This window comes from Gymnodraco acuticeps, unplaced genomic scaffold (genome assembly GCF_902827175.1).
Source record: "Gymnodraco acuticeps unplaced genomic scaffold, fGymAcu1.1, whole genome shotgun sequence".
In the NCBI taxonomy this organism is placed as follows: domain Eukaryota; kingdom Metazoa; phylum Chordata; class Actinopteri; order Perciformes; family Bathydraconidae; genus Gymnodraco; species Gymnodraco acuticeps.
In genome coordinates, this window is record NW_022990863.1 from 84,931 (window position 1) to 112,518 (window position 27,588).

Genomic DNA, 27,588 nt, shown 5'->3' on the forward strand with positions numbered 1-27,588 from the left:
TAACACCAGTTTAGCCCTGAGCCTGTTTTTCAGGTCTCAGGCTCGAAAATGACATTCCCAGAACAAATGACCATATCTTCCCTTCTAAAAGGGTTACATTAATAAACTTTGTTCTCAAAGTAATGATAAACCTGTGACTTGGATGTAGAAAAGTCAGAATCAATATATATGTTTTTTATTTGAAAGAAAATTCCGATTGAACATGGTAGAGATAGGTTGAGATAGTAGAGATAGGTTGTTGTGCTCCCTATCTCTGTTTCTTATCTATATCTAATATAACTGCTCGGGTCTTGATAGATTGAGTGGGGAAGTTCATGAGATCTTTCTAGAGGGTTATCAAGAATAACTTTTATCCAATGACCTTTTCCCTCTCTGTCTGTGTCTGTGTATTCTCTTGTTCCGATTAACCCAGCCAAATCTTTTTTCTTGTTTTGTATCTATATCTACACCGGGATCCGGAGTCGAGGCTGATCCTCTTGCTGTGGTCCTGTGTCCTGGATCCTCTATCCTGAGTTCTGGATTAAGTCGTGGACTTCGGGTCGTGGCTGAACCTGTCTCTGCGGTCCTGCCTTGGGTCTCGTCATGCTGCTTCCCTGATGGCTTCCACAGGATTGTAGCTGACATCCTCGTGGATTCATCTTCTTATTACAGACACATGCATTTCCTAACATTCGGTCTATATGCTGTAAAATGTATTATCTCTTCGATTTACACACGGCATCTATTGCACGTCTGTCCGTCCTGGGAGAGGGATCCCTCCTCTGTTGCTCTCCCTGAGGTTTCTCCCATGTCCCCTTTAAACTGTGGGTTTTCTCTGGAAGTGTTTCCTTGTACGATGTGAGGGTCTAAGGACAGAGGGTCTAAGGATAGAGGGTGTCGTTTTTCTCATACTGATATTCTGAACAATCTGTGCTGTTGTATTTGCTGTAAAGTGTCTTTACTGTAGGCTATTTTTATTTTATGTACAGCACTTTGGCTCGACCCAAAATCGTTTATAAATGTGCTATATAAATAAAACTTGATTTGATTTGATAGTAAAAAACTGTAAATTATAGTGTCCGTCCAAAAATTCTTATTTACTTATAGTGAAAACTACCCTTGGATGATGGTAAGGTAGACTAAAAGCTTTAAGAATCCAAAGTACAACATATAATAAGTACCCTGTATCAAGATTGATGCAAAACAAGTGACATTTTACCTTTTTAGAGAGGTTTAGCAAAAATAAACTCTACCTCTGAGGTGATTTGGGTGGAAATGGGGGTTTTACCGTTTCTCTGGAACCCATTGGTCAATTTTGGTGATTGACATCTCTTTCTGACCGTTAGAGCCAATAGAATCGAAGGGAAATCTCCCCACTCACACACAGTCTAAAACAAAAAGGTGTGGGCTTCGCGCACACAGTTTTGCACCAGAGTGAAGTTGTCTCTAGGTCTGATTTATATAAACGGAAACGCAGGTTTATTGCTTATGGATTATCAGAAATCATTCAAAGTGACACAGACACATTGGATTAACTTCAGCATCGTTTTAATGCCATTGAAGACCACTTTTGACCAGACTACGACACAGGTGAGCCATGTTGGTGTTTTTAGCTACCTAGCGCCACATGTTTTGACGTCTGTTCTTGTTATTATCTCCACGAGTTCGTATAATTGAGTGAAAATTAGGGTACCCTTCGATTCTGTGTCCCCTCACGATGTGAAACGATGGGCTGGATGTGCAACAAAGATAAATAATAAGGTTTTGTGAGTGAATTTCGGTGCAGTCATCTGTTAGCATTTTTCGCTCGTTGCTAATTCAGAGGCTCAGCGTTAGCATTGTGGGGGGTTTTTTGGAAAAAAAATTAAAACGATCAGTTAGATGAGTTTCTTTCCGTTACATGGATATAAAACATTCATAGTTTATTAAATGAACATGCCCTCAGACACTGTTTCCTGCTAGATGTTGCGGCAGTGCCCTGGTACCCGGGTCTCTCGGGCTTAACAGGTTAATACTATGAGCGATATGTACTTCAAGTAACAAAAGTAAAAGTATTCAGTATGCATAATGTGTACTAATACATGTAGGAGTATTGAACAATGTTGTTTTTCAATCTGGCACCAAGTTACGATTTGTTTTTATAAAATACTAGGTATATTTGCAGTACTGCATCTCATTATATATCATGTGTTTTTAGATGTAAAAAGTTACTGTGAGTGTTTAATATATTTGGTGGAGTAGAAAGTACAATATTTGCCTCCAAAATGTAGTGGAGTATAAGTAAATGTAGCATAAAATACACTTAAGTAAAGTACACGTTCGTCAAAATTAAGTGCAGTGCTTGAGTATATCTACTTAGTTACTTACACCACTGAGTACAAGTAGCTACATCTTTTTTTAAACTGGAGTAAATGTAGATAGATCGATAGACTGTGTGTACCTAATTACTTTCCACCACTGTGTAACTGAGTATTTTACAGTGTAGTAAATTAAATAATCTGAGTACTTCCTCCACCTCTGAGTCTAATAATAGACGCAGAAACTTTTGCAGTAATATCTGTTTACTGCATCACCACAGCCTGTAGTCTGGTAATATGTAAAGCTCCACCCCAAATGAGGTTGCAATCATCCCCCTCCTTCCCTCCCTTTCTCTTTCCCTCTCTGACTCTCTTTTCTCTCACATTTCACCATGCACTCTGGACCAGAACACCGGACCTGTTGGATCTGAAGGGATTACTACAGAACTTTATGAATACTCCAGTTCTGCACGGATGATGCGTTTTGCGCTTCAGCTACTCAATGAAAGAAGAGACGCGCAACAGAAGAGATGGGCACCGTTCCTGGACTTTCTCCTCCCCGCTCCTGGGGAAAAAGTGGTCACAGCGCAGTGTTGCTTTTACCTGTAGTGGCGATTCTTCTGCAGCTTTGCGCCGCTTTTAACTTGGACACGGAGAAACGCGTCGTTTTCACCGGACCACCGGGGAGCTACTTCGGATATTCAGTGGAGTTCTTGAGCAACTCATCCAGGTAAAGTCTCAATGCATGCCTTTAACACTAACTCACACTTTGACTATGCATTTGTCTTTCTAATGGCATCCTTTTGATATACTAACACATGCATTGGGTGGGAGTACATTTCCTCAAATGTATACTTGACTGTTTCCATTTAACGCTATACATACTTTTACTCCACTACATTCATCATCACAACACTCATAGTTATGAGCTACTTTGTGCATTTGAAAACACATGATGTGATGCAATACATACATTTTTAATATCCAGATTCTCTTAAAAAGCATCTAAAAGTGGCTCTACATTGACAAACAACAACATTAATATTAATTGACATGTATTTGCTTGAATAATATTTTTAGACAACACCCAAAAAAGAGCCTTCTGCATACTGAGTACTTTACTTTTGATATAGTATATTTGACTGATAATACTTTTTGTATTTCTACTTATGTAATAGTAATAATTCAGGATTTTTTTTAACCTGTACTGGAGTATTTTAGGACCATAGTAAATCTAGTTTTACTCAAGCAAAGGACCTGAGTACTTGTCCCCCCACTGACTACATATTACATTTCTGTTCTGCACACATACTTCATTTATTTTTTATTTTGCAGCCTAGAATATCAACATTGATTGTAGACTTTGCAAATCTTCCAGTGTTCCTATAAAATGTTGTGGTTTTTAAGCATTAGGGTTATCTTAAGGTGATCTTGTTCCTATATTATATTTTAATGACTTTAATTGGTTGGCACAGCAGCCTACATTTTTTATCACTATATTTAGACTAATTTCAAAACGTATAATATAACTTATTCCTGTTAAATACATCCATAGTGACATAATGATGGATCTTGTCAGGGCACAAAGGTAAATGTCATTCAATATCTGCACGTCTCACTTTAATTCAATGGCTTCCTTGGTGCAAAAAGGTTTTTGGTTAAAGCATTAAAGTAGAATTAACATTTACATAATACAAAAATACTGTAATATTAGAAATATGTCACAAAATACAATACTCTCTCTCTCTCAGACAGACAGACACACAGACACACACACACCCCCCCCCCCCCCACACACACACACAGGATTCCAGCCCGAGTGTGATTGGAAACAGACATGTGAGTGTGTGTTTGATTCAGAGGAGAGGGGGGGGGGGGGGGGGTTCACCTACAGCAAAGTAAGAAATATGCTAATCTGTTTCTTCTAAATAGAAACTGAAGGGACGAGGGGGGGGGGTTCCCACTGGTTCTTCTGTTGACAGAGGAGGAACTGCTGAGTGAGATAAAGATCAACGATGTTCTTCTTTCTTCACACACACAGCAAATACCGTCACCTGTTTTGGCTCATTGAGAAAACCCTCCTGTGGGCGATAATGGAACACACACATGGTCATAATCCAACTTGGATATGAATGAAGGCCAGTGGATTTATGGTTGTCCATTTCTCCAGCTGCACATACATTTTGTGCCTCTCGTTATCCTTCATTACATTCGAGTCACGGAGCTTTTACCAAAGATTGTATTGCCAGAAATCTACCAGTTATATTAGTAGCCTATATTTTGCAATTACATTCTAATATTTGACATTTTAAATGTTACTGTTGTTGTGCTTAAGGCTCGGTTCACTCCTCTTCCCCCAGAAATATTATAGCAACATATGTCTCTAGTTACCTGTAGGGCTATTTATCCATCCAGATTGTCTTGGTGTGACTTTCTCAGTGTTGAAGATATTGGCCAGAGATATCTCTCTAAGGCAGGGGTGTCAAACTCAATTTCATCTCGGCCACTCAAAGGGCCGGTTGTAACTTTAAGACTATATACAAATACATATACAAATATTTAATATACATAAAATATTGTATTATATTACATTATTGCCTCTGCATTGGATTATTATCGGATAGGGTAATAACTTCATAATTAACTACATCTGAAAGCAGAAGTCTGGGGCAAATCATTGCAAGTCTCTTCAGTAAGAATGTCACAAAATGATTTAAAAAGAAAAGCCAAATTCAAAAAAAAAGAGGAAAAAACATGACATTTGCAGAAAAAAAATATAATTCTGAGAAAAAGGCAAATTCTAAGAAAAAATGCATATTTTGAAGAAAAAAAGTCAGATTCTGAGAAAAAAAAGTCAACTTTGAGATGCATTGTGGGACATGTAGTTTATGGGCAACGTGCTTCTGTAAAGTAGCATGTAACCGTATAATAAACACATTATATTCTTTGCAAGCTCTTATGGGGCCACATAAAATGAAGTCGCGGGCCGGATTTGGCCCCCGGGCCTTGAGTTTGACACCCCTGCTCTAAGGGAACTGTATGGCATTCTTGTTGTTGTTGTTGTTGTTGTTGTTGTTGTTGTTGTTGTTGTTGTTGTTGTTGTCAAAATACATGTAAAAACTGAATAGCATCTCTTTCAGGACATCATGACCCGATTACTTCAGATAATAAACATACTTTGTTGTGAGCTGTTCCATGTGGGAACTATTTTCCTTTCTACCAAACTACAACCACCAACTGTATCACATCATATCTACTCATTGTCAACAGGCTTGTGCTTGTGAGAGCCCAACATGTAAACAGCTTTTGACGTTAGCTAGCTCATCGATGCTAGGTTAGCTTCCTTCTGCGTGGTGATAGGGTTGGCAGCAGGTATAGTTTGGGAGAAGGACAATAGTTTCTACACGAAACATCTCACTGACTGTGAATTAGGCTTATTTTGAGGAGACTAACTGGTCATTATTTTTGTTCCATTATGTTTGAGAATTCTCTACGGCCTATATCTCTAACTGTCATTATCGTACCCCAAAACAATCAAGATTGTAATGATGTTTGGGTTCAGGTTAGCTTCCTAGAAAATATGGCTAGCTCTGGTGGCGGGTCAAAAAGTCACAATGACGCTTTTACAATAAGTTATCTATAACTTACACGACATTGCATGCACATGTCCTCCTTCTGACCCCAGACCCGGATACTAGATTGATCAAAAGCACTACAGGTAGGAGGACAGATAGGCTATGTATTTGTATGTGTGGGGTAAACTGTCCCGTAATGGTCTCCAATCTGAATTGAGGCTTAGGGAAAACTTTGCAGTTAAAGCCAGGGTATACTTGGAGTCTGAAATGAATTCACTGCTTACGAATTTGAAATAATATGCAACACAACGCACCCTTGTTTGTTCAGGTATTACTGCTACAGCCTTTGTCTAATAAGAAGCTTTTGGTGGCAAATGCTAGCAAACTTTGGGTGGATATCTTGATATGAGACTGTTATCTGATTCTACTGGTCTTATCTATTTGTTCTACTGTTACGCTAAAACTATTTAGCTATTTGCTATCATACAATAATGGTCACTTGTTGCCACAGTGGCAGGTACTCAGCAACAACGATAGTCTCACTTTAAGCTTAACAAACTGTTAGCTAACAACCACCAGTATGTCTACCTGTACCTGAACACCTGTAAAGTGCGTATAATTAAGAATATTGGTACTTTACCTATTTAACTGTACTGCATCTTCAACTCCTAACTAACTCTGTCAAGTTTAGAGTTTATAAAAGAGTTTTGCTGAAGCTAAAAGTTGCCATCAGTGTAATTCAGTTCAACGCGATCATTTAAAACGTGATACTTGGAGTAGCATTATCTTCCATGGTATTGACAAGAAATCTTTTATTTCCACACCACTAAAAGACATTGAGGATGAACTGACCATACACTACAGTAGATTTACAGCCACCAAGCTAACAAGATGATTTCAACATAGCATTATATCACTTTTGGAGACGTTGAAACACATTTGGCTTGTCCAGCTGAACCGCCCTCAGCCAGCTGTTCACAGCAGCTGCTGCTGCTGAGCCAGAAAGGATGTGTTACATCACCTGGAAGCTGTTCTTCGGATGACGACAGAAATGTAGTGCATATCAGCTGTTAATCTGCTTTATGATAACCTCCTGGAGAGCAGCTTGTAGTGGAAAATGTTTAGTAGCTGCTCCTGTGAAAGGTGTTGGGAGATCTAAGCCATACACATTTCATTTACTCCTTATCAGCTCCGTGTCAGTATTACTTCTACTCCGCTCAACTCAAAATATTAAAGTCTTTACTCCACTCGTTTTTTTAGATATATTTATTGAATTTTCACAATCAAGAAAGAGCATGGTACCAACATGTACCCCCTTTTTTTCATTTATATAAATAAATAAAGTAGGTCAAAGAAAAATAATAATCGCCTTACTTTTTAACAACGTCAGTTACAATGAATTTGTCTGTTGGTTGAAATACTTTATGTACAGACTTTCATTTCTACCTAGGGGATAGTTGTAAACAACACCCAGCTGTAACAATAAAGTAATGAACACATGACTGCATTATTACTGCAATCAACTAACATACACTATTCAGAAATGACAGACCGTTATTCATAATGTGTATTTTTACATTTGGTACTTAAAGTATATTTTGATGCAATTAGTTTTGAGTTAACTTTACTAATGGCGCGTTTCCACTGCAGGCCTCGCTCGGTTTGGTTAGGCCTTGTTAGGCCCGGCTCACTTTAATGCTGCGTTTCCATTACAGTTTAGGAACTGGGGCAGTAACTATAGTAACGCAGTGTAGGCGGAGCCGTGACGTCATCTTCAATGAGAGCCCCAGAAAAACAACACAGCCGTTAGCTGTTAGCCCTCAGAGCTCACAGCTCTTCATATCTGTTCAGAAACTAGACAAAAGTTAAACAAGTACAAACCACAGACTGTCTGTGTCATGGCAAATACAGTCGCTGGTTTATTTATGTCTGTATAGGCCGTTGTTGTGAGTGTGGACGGTCGGAGCATATATAACGTTAGCTTAGCCAAGCTACATTTAGAAAACACGCATTTTAAAAGGGTTTCTCACCTGCCGTCTGTCTGCAGACTTGTCAAAGCATTAATTCATAGTTTTTACTAACCGGTATCAGTATGTTGTTACTTCGGCATCATTTTGAAACGTGTATTACAATTAAATCACGGTCAAATATGTTCATCTTGTTGTAGTTGTAGCCCCCTTGCCAGCGATTCTCTCTCTAGTTTAGCATACTCAGCCCGACTTAGCCTGGTTGTTCCTGGCCCTAGAACCACGATTTAGTCGGGCCAGAAAAAAGGTGAAAAAGTAGCCCCGGGCCAAACTAGGCCAAGTGGAAACGCACCCAAAAACGGGCCCCGCATGGCTCGGCACGCTTAAAGCGAGCTACCCGCTGCAGTGGAAACGCGCCATAAGAGTACTTTCCCCACCACTATCCCTCACTAACATCCTCGTTGGTCGCACAGTAAAACCAATGTTAGTGTAATGAATGTAGATATCTTCCTGTGAGGAAATTGGTTAAGATTCTCTCCTGGCAGTCAGAGAGCATGTTGTTGAGTCATTACTGAGATGTTGATTTAGACCAATTTGTACTGACTAAGCCCCTTTTCCCCTGCAATCGTTGTGCCTTCGCTGAACAATACAACCTTTGTTTTTGACCAAACTCGTGTGTTTTGACAGCTCTCAACCCCTTTTGGACATCTTCATGAATTTAGGGAATTTGGTCTTGTGGTAGGTAAACAACACAACAGGAAACGGATGCTTTCCATGAGATGTTTTCTTATTCTGCTGATGGGATGCTTTCTGCTGGTTCTCATGCATTCTCACAATTACCCCAGTTGCTGTCTCTGTTTTCACTGCCTCCGCACACATGTCCAGTTAAAGTCAATATGTCTGAATCAGAAGGCAGGACTCAAGTGTGTTGCTAGAGATGGTTCAATAGTGAAAAACAACCAACAATTGCATCATGGCTCTAGGGATGGCAACTTTGACTGGTTGGATCGTCTGCTTTGGCCGAGGCGAAATATTGTGATAACAATTGGATGAATAGCGGTCATATTTGTGCATACATTCATGGTTTTATCGTGGATAATTCCTGCTGACTTTGGTCATCCTTTAACATCCATTGTAGTGTCGCCAGAAGGCTGATATTTTTGATTTACAGTGAAATCCATAGTTTTTTCCTTTAAGGCCACAATCATTTCAACGTTTCTGTCCGATACTTTAGTGTAACCCAAGATCTGCCATTATAATACTGACATTTCCACCAGCCTCATTTGTACTTATGTTAAGTTCTTATTTGTTAATGTTCAATATAATACCTGCTTAACATTAAGATGCTAGCATTTACATTGCAGGTGTGTTAGCATGCCGAGAATTAGCGTTGTTGGCAGTGTGTTTAAATGTTGGATAATTTATTAGGTATAATCCATAATTTTCTTATGTTTGACAGCCTATATATGAACTCTACTCAGGGTTCTTCTTACGGTCATTAAAAACCTGGAAAAGTCATGGAAATTCAAAATGCTAATTCCAGGCCCTGGAAAAGTTATGGAAATGTAACTAAAGTTGCATCATATATAATTTATATTTTATCTAATCGCCGACATAATAATACTGTATCGTATAGTAATGAAACGTAAAATGGCATTTAACTGACGAGGTGTTTTGCTGGTGAGAGATTTTAGTTGCTTTAGCCTGTAGAAGCTAGTAAGTAAGCCTATTGGATTTGTTTTAGATAGGCACAACATGTTTCATATGCAGACCTTATTTTCCTGTTCCATGTTAAAATAAACCATTTTCAGTACCGCCGAGAAAGAGTAATGTTTTTGGTCATGGAAAATTAGGTAAAGGTCATGGAGAAGTCATTGAAAAGTCATTGAAAATCATTGGTGAAAAAGTGTATGAACCCTGTATACAATACATGCTACCAAATGGCTAACGTTGATAGCACAATTGAACTGAACAGGCAGTCACAGTCAGTGTTCAGAGCAAATGTAGGATCTAAAAGGGTTGGGGATTTTTCTACTAGATACAAATACTACAAGAAAACCCTAATTGAGTAACATGAGAGACATGTCTGGGCCACCCACATTCTGTGTGAGTTTACTGAATGTAATTGCATGCTACCCAAACAAAACTGAATTTGAGGTTGGGGCTCGGGCTCATGTAAGCATCATATCCTGTTTATTATAAGAATCCAGATAACATCTCAAGAAAACTGACCAGGGTTTGCTTGGATCAAGAAGCTCTGTGGGTTTCATGGACAAATATTGTAGTTTATTGCAAAATGTAATGTACGATCTTATCATTATAGCTCAGTGGCTCTTTACCTGGTTGGCCTGTACTGTACCCCTTAAAATGAAGCATTGAAATACATTTAGCAGCCGAAAAGTAGGGCTGCTCGATTATGGCAAAAATCATAATCTCAATTATTTGGGTCAATAATTGATATCACGATTATTAAAAACGATTATCCATTTACTTTGAAAACGTCAATTTATTGGAGGAAAACAATTTGAACCGTATGTTTTTAACAGTTGATTACCCTGAACTTTAACGGCCCGTCCACACAACGCCGTGCGTTGAAGCTTCCAACGCTTCTGCCCACTCACTTTGAATGGGGTGATATCACTTTTAGCCGAACTGCATTTTGGGAAGCGACGTGGAGCGTTGCTGGCGTTGCTGGCTTCAAAAGTTGAGCAATGTTCAACTTTTGACGCCTCGACGGGGGCGTTAGCCAATGAAATCCCGTTTATGCAAATCTGCCAGTACAAGCGCTAGCCAATCAAACCGCGTGTATGCTGGGAGAGACTACGCAGGTCATTTCCTCATATTCCAAAAAATGGAGGGAAAATTCATTATAGAGGTAGTGAATCACCCGGTGCTGTATGATCAGTCTCTGTTCATCTACCGCAGTGTTTCTCAAACTTTTTCATACCAAGGACCACTTAACCAATACAAAAACACTCGCGGACCACCTAACTCCACAAATATCCAAAAACACATCGTTTTTTACAAATCGCCTGAAAATGGTACAAACAAGTGGCCACATGTGTGATGAAGGTGTTTATCTGGGCTATATCATGCAATCGAAAGTGAAACTTAAGCTCGCTCCATTGCGGAGATATTCCTGCGAGAGTGCGGAAAACTTAAATGTATTTATTTCAAATGTGAAATTTTACCAATATACTCACGGACCACTAGGGGGCGCTCATGGACCACCAGTGGTCCGCGGACCACATTTTGAGAAGCACTGACACCGGGATACAAACCGGAGGAGCGAGGCATGGAGGGAGGTGGCAGAGACAGTGGGTGAAACTGGTAGGTTTTCGCCTGTTTGGGGATTTTATATCCAGTTTACTTCGTTTTAACATTGCTATTGCTTTGTATGTCGGGGGCGGGAGATTCATGTGATTGGTTGTTGGTCGCGTTGCTCGCAAAAAATCCCCAAGCTTCAGATACGCCCAGCGCCAAGCGTCAACGCACGCTGCTGTGTGGACGGGCCGTAAGTATAATTCAACTGAAAAAAAAAAAAAAAAAAAAAGTAATAATAATAATAAAAAAAGTAATAATAATAATAAAAAAAGTAATAATAATAATAAAAAAAGTAATAGGCCTAATACAAAAATAATCGTTTTATTTCGATTACGTTGTTTTCGTAATCATTGCAAGCCATAATCGTAATTGCGATTAAAATACGATTAATTGAGCAGCCCTCCCGAAAAGCGTAAAATTACTGAATATCTGGAATATCTTTAAGGACAATGTTGTGTAGAAGATAATGTTCTGAGTAGGCGTCCATGCATAGGAACATCTAGACTGACAAAGACCTGTCATTAGGCGATGACTAGCTTCAGAATAATGTGCGTGTGTAAATGTTTTCACTTGAACTCATAAATCCTTGAGTTAAACGACATGTTGCATCATTGACCCGGGCCGTGCCTTTAAGCCTTTTCCCTCTTTGCAGATGTTCCCGTTGAGTGTGAGTTAAAGGAAAGGAATCCTTATTTCAGGTCACAACAAAAACATCCGTCATCCCATTGATACACCTCCTGGTATTGTTGTAAAATTAAATTTCAAGAGCTTTTAATTGTCTCTTAAAAGCTCCACACGTGCAGAGATCACAGGTGGAGGGCGGCAGTGGTTAAAAAGTCCTGTAGCTTTGTGAGAGACGGCCCTTAAAGAGTGGCTGTGGAGTGAGTGGTTTATAAGAAGAGCTTATCCAGCCATGTACATATTCCTCTTGTGCTCTCCAGACATTTTGGGGGAGGGGGGGGGGGGGGGGGGGGGGGGGGGGGGGGGAGTACAGAGTCCCTCTCATCTCTGCTAATGTCATCAGTCACCAGCGTCTTACAGTAGGTTGGGAAACTCGCTCAGCACCAGGCCTTTTAACCGCTTTGTCTGAAAACCTTGAAAGCACAGCTGGCTTATTATACACAAACACTTGCATGTGTACGTTTGCATGTGGGTTTAAGTGCATGATATTCACACATACGCCTTGCCATTCATATATTTCAAGGCTGAAACCTTTTGGACACAGGGAGAAATGCTTAAGGCCACTTCTCCTAACTTGCTGATTACAATCTTGGCAATTACAGTTATTACATTCTCATTGCTCCGGACCGATCTGATACCGGAGTGTGTATTTTTAGTGCAGTTGCTAAGCTTCCTATATTGTTCATTTCTTCATTATGAGAAAAACTCTTGAATGAACACAGCTTTATCTGGACTATATAAAAACCCTAACAATCCAGTCTCCTACAAAATAACGTTTCATAAAACTATTTTAAGTTTTAAACACATTGCAAATTCAAAGCAAACGAAAGAAATAACTGAACAACAACTACTTGGTTCTGTAAAAGTTCACGGTTTGGCTTGAAACATTAAAATGAGTCAACAGTGACTTGTTTTCACACCCTAACACAGTTATCACATTTTTTGTTTGAGTCTTTCTAGAAGACCAGTCTGAAACTAAAACCATACATTCCCTGTTCTTTGTTAGCCCAATATGACTCGTAATCATTATCTGTTTTGTTGATGATGTTTCGATACATCATTATTATGTGTCAAGCGAACCTAAAAGCTTCTCTATTCAATATTTGTACAGAAACGGTTACAGTTATACAACTAATGGAAAAGGTGTTGAAAGTGACTAACCCAAAGGATGTTTTACTGGCTTTGCAGTCCCTAAGCTCTACTGAGTTTTAGGGTCTTTCAACTCATTGTGTTATTTTTATATTTCACTGTATACTACCTGCTCATCACCAGCAGCAGACAGAAACAGTTAACACCTTTGTGAGGTGATCAAATGTCATTATACGACTGTTTTCACTTCCATATTTCATTTTCCAAGAAACCTCATTGTTGCATGGTAACCCCACACCTCATATCCTACATAAATGTATACTCTACCCAGTGTTAAGTTCGTCAACAACCTTTTTTACATGACTAAGACGAGACGATGACGAGCTAAAAATAGATATTTGATAATAAAAACTATGACGAAATGTATATTTGGTTTTCGCTGACGAGACGAGACTAAGGTGTTAAGGGTGGACTATCGGACATTCAAAATGCAGGATATTTTCCCCCTATTGTCCGTCTTGTCTGTCAAAATGCATCATTGGTTGAATCAGTAGGGATTCTGGGAATCTGCACACGTCACTCACATAATTACACAAGTAAAGTGTTAAGAGAGTGAAATGTTGCTTTATGAATTTCAACACTTGATACTGTCACCTTGATTCCAATTTCAGATACCTGTATTAACTATTTCACTTTTTTAAACTATTTTTCTTTTTGTATCAACTATTTACTTGCACTATATTGTTCTGTTTATCTGTGTTATTGTGTTGCACTGTTGGAGAAGCCTGTGACCTAAGATTTTCATCGGCATAACTACACTGTTCGTATGGCAAAATAAAGAACCTTGAACAACTGAATTAGTTTAAAGAGAGAAAACATTTGGACTAAAAGTTGACTAAAATGTAATGATTTTTCATCGACTAAAACTGGACTAAAACGTGTTGAGTTGTCGTCGACTAAAACTAAAACTAGGAAGGATAAAAAGGACTAAAATGTGACTGAGACTAATAACCATTTTCGTCTAAAGACTAAATCTAAAATAGCTGCCAAGATTAACACTGACTCTACCTGGCTTGAGGCAAAAATGATACTCCTCCGTAACCGAGGATAAAGGATTTCGTTGCTGACTTTGACCTCATGCTGCGGTTACAAGTCTTCAGCTTAACTTAATGTTACAATATGTGACATTGTGGAGTAAAGACGGATGTTTAACCTTCTGGGCAGCGATTCTGGACTCAGTGTTTCTCCTCTTTCAGACTTTTAAAATCCTCCATTACTAACTGTTAGTGAAAATGACAGGGATCTGCAGAAGAACAGCCACTGAGGTGAACGATGTAAACTGAGCTTTAAGTGTGTGTATGGGAACCATGTGCTGTGGAAGAGACCCCATAAACTAGGGGATGATAACCTTTGGAACCACTTTGTATAGTAGTGTTGTATAAATGACTTCTGTGTCTTGCTTTCTCTACTGAGTTAAGAGACAATGAGACATTTTTCTATTCTTGTCTGAGATGCTACACGTTTCTTTTAGTCTACTTCAATACATACTTATACACAGGGGTGCACATCACTTTCTCAGTTACCTCATTCACACCAACGGTGTTTCAGGGCCGGTTCGGAGCTGGAGCTTGAAAAGCACCGGGTTTTCCTCTTCACACCGCAGCGGAGCAGCCTCTTAGCTCCGGAATCCGGTTCGTTTCAAGCACCAAAAAATTGTCCGGCCAGAGCAAAAGCACCACATACGTCACGCTTACGTCGAGGCGGGGGCAGAGACAGATCAACTCCTGAACAACAACAAAAAGCCTGCGTTTTATCCAGTTTGTTCACAACGATGGAGAAACTTAACAAGAGTTTCAGAGTTTCTGCCATAGACTGTATAAAGGTTCCTGCTCATGGTGAAGCAACGTGTCTGCGTGTTAAGGTGGAACCTGAGCATTCACGTTGATCACCTCTCATTATAACTCATTATAAATCTATAAAACTATAAATATTAAACTTTACTTCACGTGTTCATTTGAGAACAGCTGGTACATACCTGGGTGAAGGTTACAGTTCATTTAAATGAAAGATACAACGTGACTCCACACTCATGGTTCAGTCCACCTTAAGAAATAAGACCGACCTCGGAAGCAGTTGTGTTTTAAAAAAACCTTTATTGACACGAGTACAGTTTTTATAAGAATATAACTAAACCACAGAAATGACTCCGGAAACGCTGCAGATAGAGCCATAAGAAATGAATGCAACTGATTTCATCCACACGGTTTGGCTTTATGAAGCAGGCACGCAAACGGTTACGTCATGACGCAAACGATGACGCAACGACGCATTACCAGTCGGACTATGGGCGGTGTGAAGAGAGCCAGAGCTAAACCGAAGAACTGGTTCTGAACCTGAAAAGCTCTAGCACGGATCTTGAACCGGAGTTGCGTTGGTGTGAATGAGGTAAGTGAGGTACTCAGATGAGTACCTGGAGTCAGTGTTTGGTACTCCAACTTCTGGCTCCACTCAAAGTTATTTGATGAAGCCCTCTATATCGCGAACGTCAACGGTGGGGGGGGGGGGGGCTGCTGCTAGTGGAGTACTTCATGACCGCAGAGCGTGAACGTTGTGATCAGCTGTTTTAGCGCAGTTCTCCAGTGAAGGGGGGGAGTCTCCCTCCGCAGCCGGTTGGCTAGTTTTGGCACAATTCCGTTGTACAGACCGACGTTAACAGCAGCCCTGTCTGTGCACACGGAGACCGACTACGCCTTCTGGAAAAGCTTCACAAGTACGTCGGTACGCAAATGCGCTTTATGACACAAGTGAAAGTACGCATTTCAGATTGTTGCCGCGCATGCGTAGGCCTACCTGCGTACCAGTTATGTGCACCCCTGCTTATACAGAAAGTGTCAATTGAGTTTTTCTAAAGTGTATATTCATTGTTATTGAAAAACCGGATTCCCTTTTTTAAATGTTTGGTGTGTTTTTTGGAAATTCAGAATTGTTTGGTTCAATGTGCACTTTTTGGACATTTTCTTAATTATGGATAAATAAGTTCCAAGATGATCGCACAAATACTTGAATCCTTAAATCCTTAGACAACAAAAGAATATGGGCATATTACGGTCCAGCCCTGCACTGAAAGAACTGAAATGTTGACTTTAATTAAATGTAGTATGTCAACAGACTTTACGAGGTTAGTTGAAAGCAATAATATTAAGTTAAACATAATATTTTTTATTCAAACTTAATATTATTGCTTTCAACTAACCTAATGTGAAATCTGTTGACATGATACATTTATTTAAAGTCAACGGTTCAGTTTTTTCAGTGTAGTTTTCAAAAGCAATGTGGTAGTTTCAACGTTAATCTCATCTAACTCACCGGCAACAAAATAAATACTCTTGGCATATCATATGTAGGCTCATAATGTACCCTTCAGACCCTTTTTACCCCCCTTCTTTGTCCAGATTGATCCTCTTTTCATCAGCTGTAAGACAACACTTCTTTTAAGACAGGATAATTGCACTTGATTCCATTTGTTTTGATTTGAGATCAACACAAATGTTACTTGGCGTAATCTTGCACTTTTCCTGGACACAGTCCCGTCACCGCAATTTACGTTTTTTCTTTCCTCCTGCTCTAGCTTCAGTGTTTTGATCGGTGCTCCGAAAGCCAACACCAGCCAGCCGGACATCACTGAAGGAGGAGGCGTGTTCTCGTGCCCCTGGAGACACGATAACTGCAGCATGATCCACTTCGACAAGCAAGGTAGGGTGTCTTGTAAAATGTAATTTGACGAGTCTTCCTCTTCGTGGATACAAATGTGATCTCCAAGCCACGTTAAAGGGGCCCTATTATGCTCATTTTCAGGTTCATATTTGTAAATTGTGTCTCTACTGGGACATGTCTCCATGCTTTAATGTTCAAAAAGCTCTTTATTGTTCTCATACTGCCTGTGCTGCAGCATCTCTTATTACCCTCTGTCTGAAACCAGAGCCCAGTCTGCTCTGATTGGTTAGCTGGCCGGCTATATTCTGATTAGTCAACCGTAAGAGATGTCCCGCCCCTTAGCCTATCACGTACAATGTGTTGGAGCGCTAGCCAATAGAAGCACGAGTGTTACATAGTAATGTCGTTGTGTTAAGTAAACAAAGGAGTCCAATAGAGGCATTTCAGGCGGGGATGAGTGTGTGGGATTTTGGATTTTAGCCTTAGCAGACCATTTACATGCACAAAGAACTATATAACACACTACAGAAAAGAGAACACCCTAAAAAGCAAAAATATGGCCCCTTCAATATTGCAAATCCAATGGAGAGAATTGTCCCTACATCATCACCATTATGAGGTTGTAAATCACATTGTTCAAGGACATGGAAGTAAAAATGTCACTTTCACCAACAGAGATGTTAAACTGTTTGAGACAGAAGCGAGTCGTTAACATCTGTCTCTAACCATCCATAAAAAGTGTCTGAGAGAAGCCAAAGGTAGCATCCCGGGTTAACTGTGACCCTGAGGTCAGAAGTGCAGATATTTACAGCGTCTAATCCATTGCTTCTGTTTTCGTTAGCTTTAATACCTGGCTTTCCTCCCCCACCGCTAAGGTCTCCATTTTGGGACCTTGTCTGTATTTTGCAGTGTTTTCACAGAGCTTTGATTTCCTGTTGGACTCGGGCCCAGTGTTGTGAGCGTTCTTTAATTAGTGGAGAGTCATAATAGGGACAAAGAGGACCCCAGAGGACCTGAACTGCCCCCTGAAAAATAATCACCCTCATCAGAAATACAGGAAGTGATAAGGACCACCGTTTGAGGATCACAGGGTCGAACTTATCGTACGTTGATATCAGACTGGGAGCTGCGGCTATGTAAACTCTGCGTACACAAATACTCATCTACACACTGTTTACACATTTTCTGCCTCCGAAACATACCGAAAACACACACACATACACACAGAGGTGGGAAGTAGTGGAGTACAAATACTTTGTTACTGTACTTAAGTACATTTTTCTGGTATCAGTACTTTACTCCACTACTTATTTTTCTGACGGCTTTTTACTTTCTACTTCTTACATGTTGAACACAAATACCTGTACTTTCTACTTCTTACATGTTGAACTCAAATACCTGTACTTTCTACTTCTTACATGTTGAACACAAATACCTGTACTTTCTACTTCTTACATGTTGACCTCAAATACCTGTACTTTCTACTTCTTACATGTTGAACTCAAATACCTGTACTTTCTACTTCTTACATGTTGAACACAAATACCTGTACTTTCTACTTCTTACATGTTGAACACAAATACCTGTACTTTCTACTTCTTACATGTTGAACTCAAATACCTGTACTTTCTACTTCTTACATGTTGAACACAAATACCTGTACTTTCTACTCTTACATGTTGAACACAAATACCTGTACTTTCTACTTCTCACATGTTGAACTCAAATACCTTGTACTTTCTACTTCTTACATGTTGAACTCAAATACCTGTACTTTCTACTTCTCACATGTTGAACTCAAATACCTGTACTTTCTACTTCTTACATGTTGAACTCAAATACCTGTACTTCTACTTCTACACTGTTGAACTCAAATACCTGTACTTTCTACTTCTCACATGTTGAACTCAAATACCTGTACTTTCTACTTCTCACATGTGAACTCAAATACCTGTACTTTCTACTTCTCACATGTTGTGAACTCAAATACCTGTACTTTCTACTTCTCACATGTTGAACTCAAATACCTGTACTTTTCTACTTCTTACATGTTGAACTCAAATACCTGTACTTTCTACTTCTCACATGTTGAAACTCAATACTGTACTTTCTACTTCTTACATGTTGAACTACAAATACCTGTACTTTCTACTTCTTACATGTTGAACTACTAATACCTGTACTTTCTACTTCTACATGTTGAACTCAATACCTGTACTTTCTACTTCTTACATGTTGAACTCAAATACCTGTACTTTCTACTTCTTACATGTTGAACTCAATACCTGTACTTTCTACTTCTTACATGTTGAATCAAATACCTGTACTTTTCTACTTCTTACATGTTGAACACAAATACCTGTACTTTCTACTTCTTACATGTTGAACTCAAATACCTGTACTTTCTACTTCTTACATGTTGAACTCAAATACCTGTACTTTCTACTTCTTACATGTTGAACTCAAATACCTGTACTTTCTACTTCTTACATGTTGAACTCAAATACCTGTACTTTCTACTTCTTACATGTTGAACTCAAATACCTGTACTTTCTACTTCTTACATGTGAACACAAATACCTGTACTTTCTACTTCTTACATGTTGAACACAAATACCTGTACTTTCTACTTCTTACATGTTGAACACAAATACCTGTACTTTCTACTTCTTACATGTTGAACTCAATACCTGTACTTTCTACTTCTCACATGTTGAACTCAAATACCTGTACTTTCTACTTCTTACATGTTGAACACAAATACCTGTACTTCTTACTTCTCTCATTTTCCAAACAGCTGGTTCCTTTAGTCTGAATGTGTGTTTGATGCGTGATCATTATTCTTTAGAGTCATTGCGTGCCTATTGATTTGAACACGATCCGTGTATCCATCATTTCCTGGTCTTCTCTAAAGAAGAGGGACCAATGGAAACGTTGTCATGTTGCCGTTGTTCAGCATGGAAACATTCATTAGCTAACAATGACATTATTGTTCTATTAATATAAAGGGAGGTCAGGTACTCTTTAAAGCAGCTGCTAGTTATGGGTACTTTTTACTGAAGTACATTTCAAAGCCTCTTTACTTTGACTTGAGTAAAGAAGTTTAGTCAGTACTTCTACTTTTACCAGAGTATTTTTAAACACGAGTATCTGTACTTCTACTTGAGTAAAGGATGTGTGTACTTTTGCCATCTCTGCACACACACATATTTACACTCACATGCTTATGCTTTTGGTTTCTTGCATTTCCCATTGCAGGCCTCAGGATTCACGGTGTGTTTAAGGGCACAGCCCAGACTTCATTAGCCAAACAGGCACTGCAACACAGCCAGAGGAGTTTAATGTCTCACAGCAGGCAAACATATCAGAGAATCGACCACACAGCTTACCCATGCACTAACAAAAGTATGCAATTGTGATTTAGGGCGTCAGGTTTTTCTTAAATGATTTTCAAGAATGCTGAATTGCAAAAAAACATTTTTGAGCTGAGCAGTAGGTGTGAGTAAATTCCTGCATGTAGAAGAAATTAGGATCGACGAGGAAAACCCCCACACATTTTTTTTTATGTTCAAGTCATGCTAACTATTGGTAGTAAAGTCATATAGCTTAGGGCAGGGGTCGGCAACCTGGCTTAGGGTATCCAGCAAAAGTAACCACAGAAGTCCCGCCTCTCAATTCATCTACTTGGACAATGGTGAATCCCATACATCAAGCATTTTCGCTTTTACCAAACAATTACTGGGACATGTCTCCATGCTTTAATGTTCAAAAAGCTCTTCTGCACCCTCTGTCTGAAACCAGAGCCCAGTCTGCTCTGATTGGTTAGCTGGCCGGCTCTGTTGTGATTGGTCCACCGCTTAGAGATGTCCCGCCCCTTAGCCTATCACGATGTGTTGGAGCGCTAACCAACAGTGTTACATAGTGTGTTTATCCTTTGCAGACCATGTACATGCTCACAACCCTATAGAACACACTACAGGAAAGTGAAAACCCTAAAAAGCACTACAGGGCCCCTTTAAAAGAGTCGGATCAGTCCCAAATGATCTGTGTTTCCCAGGCAGGGATTTGTTTTTACAGAGTGCCATTGGAAGTAAACTCAACCTGGCTCACCTATAAAGACATTTAGTGGACCGGGAATAGCAATCAAAGAAGAAATATTACCGTCTTACGTCTCCAAATGAATCATTTTAGAGCATGTTGTTGTTGAGAACAAAACTTGAGAAGGTTTAATGCTGCTGAGGCTGCAAAAGTACAACATTTACACACACCTAGATCACTCCTCCTTCCCCCTTTTCCATCACTGCTCATTGCCTTCGTACCTCCATGGGCCTCTTCTTAAAACAGATCCTGACAATGAAGTACAGCCGTTTGGTTTACAGTAACAACAAGGTCCGAGTCCCTTTGAGCTTTTTGATGTCTGCCGAGCATGGAGGATGGATTAAGACTGCAGAGCCCTGGAACAAGGCTATAAAATATCCATGTAAAAAAGCCAAGAATATGTGGGGAACACACTCAAATGAGGCCCTGACAGCACGGAAATCAAACACTGATGACAAGGGGATCTTTGACTTACTTAGAATAGCAAATCATGAAATCACTGAAGTCACATTTTCCAAGAAGACAAGGTGTGTAGGTATTTACATTAATGATGTGACCGTCTATGTTTCCTGTAGTTCAGGGGTCTCAAACTCAAGGCCCGGGGGCCAAATCCGGCCCGCGACTTCATTTTATGTGGCCCCGCAAGAGCTTGCAAAGAATATAATACGTTTATTATACGGTTACATGCCTTTACAGAAGCAGGTTGCCCACAAACTACATGTCCCACAATGCATCTCGTTTTGTGACATGCGCACTGAAGAGACTTGCAATTATTTGCCCTGGACTTCTGCTTTCAGACGTAGTTAATTACTAAGTTATTATCCTATCCGATAATAATCCAATGCAGAGGAAATAATGTAATATAATACATTATTTTATATTTATATTATATATTTATATCGTTACAACCGGCCCTTTGAGTGCAACCTTTATGCGAATGTGGCCCGCGATGAAATTGAGTTTGACACCCCTGCTGTAGATATTTTAATTTGATTTAATTGCTTTTTTACTGCACTTTTAATGTACAGTTTTACTATCATGCTGTGTTTATTGTATTTTTTGTAACTCTGGCACAACAATATCCTTCGGGATAAATAAAGTCTTATCTTATCTTGGTTGTCTTAAATATGATCTTAAATGTGTGTTTTTTTCTCCTCTATTTTGTTCTAGGCGATCGATATTTTTACATAAACAACGTGAACACTCAGGTGGAGTTCAAGTCCCATCAGTGGTTCGGAGCTACATTGCGTTCCCATGGCAACAGCATCCTGGTAAGAATTAGAAATTGAACTGTCGATGATTTTAAATATTTTTTTTATTCATCATGAACTACAAAATATTGGGCAATGACATTGATTTTGGTGCACTTCTTTTTTGTACAGTTCTTGATAAAAAATAAACACATTTTCCTTCAATTTCCATAAAAATACTACATTTTGACATTATTCAATGAGTTACTTTTTAGCACTGATCATCACATTTTGATTGTTAGACCTTTACATAATGCCAATGTTCGAAAAATGTACATTTTAGCTACAAAGTTTACATAGACTTATAATAAAAGATAATGTTCAACTTTCTAAATATAATACTCTTACCAAAACAATCCCAATACTCAAAATGTAAAGTCCAAAAGTGTCCACAGTAGTGCAGAAGGGTAAATTGAATTGTATTTTGGGGATTTTGTAATAGGAACTCCATGTGGGTTAGCTCGATGTACTCTTCAGACAAGGTTGCAGAATGTTCCCTCAATGATTTAAAAATGGTAAACATAGGTAAACTATATTGTCAGTTTCCATATAATGTTAAAAGGTTTGTAATGAACTTTCCATTAGCTTTTATACAGAGAGTTAGTGAACGCTGAATGCTAACAGTAACAATAGCTATATTCATGTTATCCAATTTAGTTGGAATCAAAAACAGCAACACAAATAGGTCCCAGGCAACAAGTTAGCATTGTTAATTAATGTAGAAGACATTGAAAATAGGAGGCAGTGTTGATCTTATATTGCAGGGTACACTAGTTGGTACCATAACCATAGTTCAGATACTAACACAGTTTAAAGGTTGTCCCAGTTTATGGCATTTTGAAGCAATATGCTGCACTTTTATAAGGAGGAAGGGTGAGCACTAAACCATGAGTATGGCAAATAAAATCAAATATATTACTGCACATGAAATGCAAAGCAGTACACAGCTGCTGCTTAATGCGTAGTAAACATTTGAGACATTCCCCAGCTATTCCTAACAACCTGTTATTCCACAAACTCCATATGGCTCATATAATGTAACCCTGTGGCCATGGAAGTAGATTCCTCACAGCACACATTGTTTCCTCCGTAACTTGCAGCTGCTTTTGTATTTCTACCAAGAAAACGAGCCCACCCTCCAATCTTTTATGTCCATCGAGTACCGTTTTACTAGTTTCCAAATTTCAAGGGCTCTAAAAGCTTAACAGACGATCTGGGTGTAGTTACAGTGGATAAGCTTTGATTGCATAAGTGATGTTTTAGGGAGAAGGTCAGGATGTCATTGAGAGGTTTCTCTCTATATGTTTGCCAGGCTTGTGCTCCCCGGTACTACTGGAGAACCGAACATGACGAACCCTTCGCTGATGTCACAGGAACCTGCTACCTCTCTGTGGACAGTCTGAAAACTTTTGTTGAGTACGCACCGTGCCGAACAGGTGAGTTTCTGCGACCCTTCAGAGAGGCAAGTGTAGTTTACCTTAGTCCAAAAGCGACATTAGTATTCAGTGTTTAGTCTGTGTCTTTCCACCTTGTAAATATCTTCTTTTAGCTCTGTTTTGGTCTTCAAGAAATTAGACGTGATGTAAAGAAAATGCAAAGTGAAATGGACAGGTCTGTGTTTGACTCAGATCTGACTCTGGATTCATAACACAAACAGATACGATAACAACCCTAACCCTTACCCCGAGGAAAGCATTCCCTGATGTCCTTTGCGAATATACGTCCATAAATTATCTTTAACATTTCATCTGCTCAGAGTAAAATGCTTTTGTTTGCTTGAACTAGAGGAGAATAACAAACACCAGTGTGAGTTTGTTGAGATAATGACCATCCTGGCCAAAGTTACAGAGGGGAGATGCCAAATGTAGCAGCCCTAACACTAGCTCTGCCAGATTAAGAAAGCCCCCTTTAAAATCCTGTATTACTTAAGATTTTAAGTTTTCGTTACATTACATTACATTACATTACATTACATTGCATTTAGCTGACGCTTTTATCCAAAGCGACTTACAATAAGTGCGTTCGACCAACAAAATACAAACTTGAAGAAAACAGAATCATATAAGTACATCAGGTTTCATAGAGATAACACATTTCAAGTGCTACTCAACTGGCTTTAGATAAGCCAGTCCTTTATTAGTATAAAAGTGCTTTGTTAATAGTTCTATCGCTCGAAGTGGAGTCGAAAGAGATGAGTTTTCAGTCTGCGCCGGAAGGTGTGTAAGCTATCTGCTGTCCTGATGTCAATGGGGAGCTCATTCCACCATTTTGGAGCCAGGACAGCAAACCTACGTGTTTTTGCTGTTGGGAACTTGGGTCCCCCTCGCAGCGAGGGCGCAACGAGTCGTTTGGCTGATGCAGAGCGTAGTGCACGCGCTGGGGTGTACGGTTTAACCATGTCCTGGATGTAGGAAGGGCCAGATCCATTCGCAGCATGGTAAGCAAGTACCAGTGTCTTGAAGTGGATTCTAGCAGTTACCGGAAGCCAGTGAAGGGAGCGGAGGAGCGGAGTGGTGTGGGAGAATTTAGGAAGGTTGAAGACCAGACGAGCCGCTGCATTCTGGATGAGCTGCAGAGGTCGGAGAGAAGTTTTCGTCAATGCCAAAGTAATCCAGTGATAGTTGTTTGTACCTGGGTGCATTGCAAACAGGTATTGCTAAGCGCTTATTCAACATACTTGTACTTGTATGACTGTTAACAAATGTAGGCTAAAAAAACGTTGGTTTGCAAAGCTAAGTGAGTCCATGGCGACATTTGACTTCCTGTTTACAGCCCTAAATTCCCCAAATCATTCAATAACTTAGAGCAAGATTATCGCCCAAATCAAAGTAAGTAAATTAGAGGTTGTACTCTCTCTCGCATATACAGAGTACTAAGGTCGGGAATGTCCCAACCACACAGTTGTTATACTCCCAGAACACTGATACTATCCATATGAGTGGATAGAGAAGAGAGTGCAAATATTTGTTGAAAGCCTGTGCACTTATAGAAGAAAAAACCTTAAAAGTTCTACTTCTATTCTCTTTTTAACTTGTTTTCTACCATTTTTACAGTTTGTATAAATATGTTTGTGCTAAATATTCTGTATATCGCTACCTGTATATATTATAAAAGTTGCTGTCTACAATTCAGGTCAACTCTTTAAACGTATTGACTAAACCAGATAGTTAAAACAGTCACGAGATAAAGTAAAAGCTACAAATCTTCCCTGAACTTTGACTTTTGTTGTGGTTTGTTCTTTTGTCTTTCCGCTCTCAACACAGCAGATTGTTTAGTTTTTTTGTGTATGTCTATAAATGTGTATTAAATGTTATGTTAAGTGTCCCATGTTTGATGCTGTGCATTGCAGAAAGACATGGACCTGTTGGACAGGGCTTTTGTCAAGGTGGATTTAGTGCAGACTTCACCAAGGTAAGATAAACATTTGTTGGACTTTTTGCCCGCTTCCCCCATAATCCAACAAATAGCTAATCTGCTCTGATTGAAGTAAGCAGTGGAGATTATGCTGTTTACATCAGATTTGTAGAGTTTGTTTGACACTCATGATGTAACTGTTGTGTGTTTCAGGACGGGAGGGTTGTGCTCGGAGGACCAGGCAGTTTTTACTGGCAAGGTGAGCTCCAAAGAATGTGAAACAGCATGGATTTTTCTTTCAAAAGATTCATAAAATCAATGCCTTTGTCTTTAAACAAGCTTTAGTTCAGGAGCAAGAGTTCAAAAGTCACATGTCTTATTTTAACCCCTGACCTTTAACCCTTTGTCAACCAATCATCCCACAGGCCAGCTGATCTCAGCCACCACAGAGGAGATTGTGAAGGCCTACTACCCTTCATACTTTCTACTGTCTGTCGCCGGACAGATTCAGACCCGACAGGCGCAGGGGAACTACGACGACAGTTACCTGGGTGAGGAAGTACACTTGAGTCAAATACATGTAAATGGTAAATGGAGTGCACTTATAGCGCTTTATCCAGTCTTTGCGACCCCTCAAAGCGCTCAACATACTACATGTACTCATTCATCCTTTCACACCTCATTCATACAGAGCAGTACCACTTGCTCTAGGAAGCAAGTAGGAAGTAGGAAGTAGGAACTCACACACACACACACACACACACACACACACACACACACACACACACACACACACACACACACCGTTGGCCTTCGGGAGCAACTCAAGTTTAAGTAACTTGCCCAAGGATACATCGACAAGTTGACTGCACTGGCTGTGGTTGAAAGACGACCGCACTCCCTAGCAGCCACAGTTGCCCTCACATGTATTAATAACTACCTAACAGTAGTACGACTGACATTACAAACACTATTTATGCTTCTATTGTCAGACTGCAACAATTACGTTTATCAGGTAGCATGCTAACCCAAACATGGCCCATTGGATCGAAAGCCCAACAGCCATTTATCCCCAAAACAAATGACCGTTGTTCCTAAGGCTCAATGCTCCAAAATGTTCACCATCCCGAGAACAAACAGAAGAACATGGCTCATTATTATGCAGAATGATGGGGCCTCTGATTGGCTTAGTGATTCTCACACTCACTCCTCAAGTCTAAGCCTAACCAATCCAACTAACCAACAACAAGTAGCCAATAAGAGGGAAGGCAGGCCAGTGTGTTTGAATGGTCCAAGGGGAAATGTTTCTGGCTAATGGTGTTTTGGAATATTGGATAGTCTTCTTTTAGTGCTGCTGTACATTTTAACACCTGCCAGCAGCAAGAACTTATGACTTAAGTTGGTTGTTTTTTTTGTATTAACATTTAAAGCAGAATGACATTTGAGGTTGGGATATTCATGGTTCCCAAAGGTTAATATTGGTGGTGTTAGAAACCCTCTGACCTTTTGTCTAACACCACCATGAGGTCAACATTTTGACCAGGACCTTGGTAAGTCAAGGAAAAAACCATCACCTTAAAAACAAATGATTGAGTTTTTCATTTCAGACTGCAGGTAATTAGAACCTCTAATTCTAACATTGAAATTAAATCGAACTGAATATCCTTCTAAAGTTCTCTTATCACATTCATACTCCCTAGAGCAGGGGGGTCAAACTCAAATACACAATGGGCCAAAATAAAAAAATGGGTACTAATCGAGGGCCGGACTGGTTCAATGTTTATTGCATAACGTATTGAAATGAACTTATTGCACATATTAAACCTGGAACTAACAAAACTTAAGTTATTGCCTTTAAAAACAACATGAAACATTAAATAATCAGTTGCATTCATTTCTCATGGCTCTATCTGCAGCTTTTCCAGAGTCATTTCTTATGAGTACATTTTTCCACAGGCCGACAACAGCTTCAACAAAACTATTTCCCTCAAAGAGAAAACCAAACATGCCCTGTTGTCCTGAGAGAGAAAGTGCAGAAGGAAACATCCATTAAACTCAGTGTGCTGCTCTGTGATGCTAGCTCAGATACTCGGCATCTCATCTTGGGTGCAGGGTCATCAATGTTTGGGCTCAGGCTCTGAGATGAGGAGACCCTCAGGATGGAGTGAAGGTGTGCGTGCAATATACCGGCGGGCCAGATCTAATAGTAATTAGAAATTATCCTGCGGGCCGAAATTAAATCCACCACGGGCCGGATTTG

General features: G+C 39.6%; 1 protein-coding gene across 1 annotated transcript in view; it reads left to right on the forward strand.

Annotated features, from left to right (window-relative positions):
- Nucleotides 1-2,636: 2,636 nt before the first annotated feature.
- The window catches only part of LOC117557422 (integrin alpha-5-like), a 72,377-nt gene continuing 47,425 nt past the window's right edge, over nucleotides 2,637-27,588 (forward strand). Inside the window, exons 1-7 of the mRNA XM_034233256.1 lie at nucleotides 2,637-3,006; nucleotides 16,541-16,665; nucleotides 21,895-21,995; nucleotides 23,287-23,410; nucleotides 25,324-25,385; nucleotides 25,542-25,587; nucleotides 25,754-25,879. Coding sequence (XP_034089147.1) covers nucleotides 2,807-3,006; nucleotides 16,541-16,665; nucleotides 21,895-21,995; nucleotides 23,287-23,410; nucleotides 25,324-25,385; nucleotides 25,542-25,587; nucleotides 25,754-25,879 — 784 coding nt within the window. The 5' untranslated portion in view covers nucleotides 2,637-2,806. The remainder of the gene's footprint in view (nucleotides 3,007-16,540; nucleotides 16,666-21,894; nucleotides 21,996-23,286; nucleotides 23,411-25,323; nucleotides 25,386-25,541; nucleotides 25,588-25,753; nucleotides 25,880-27,588) is intronic.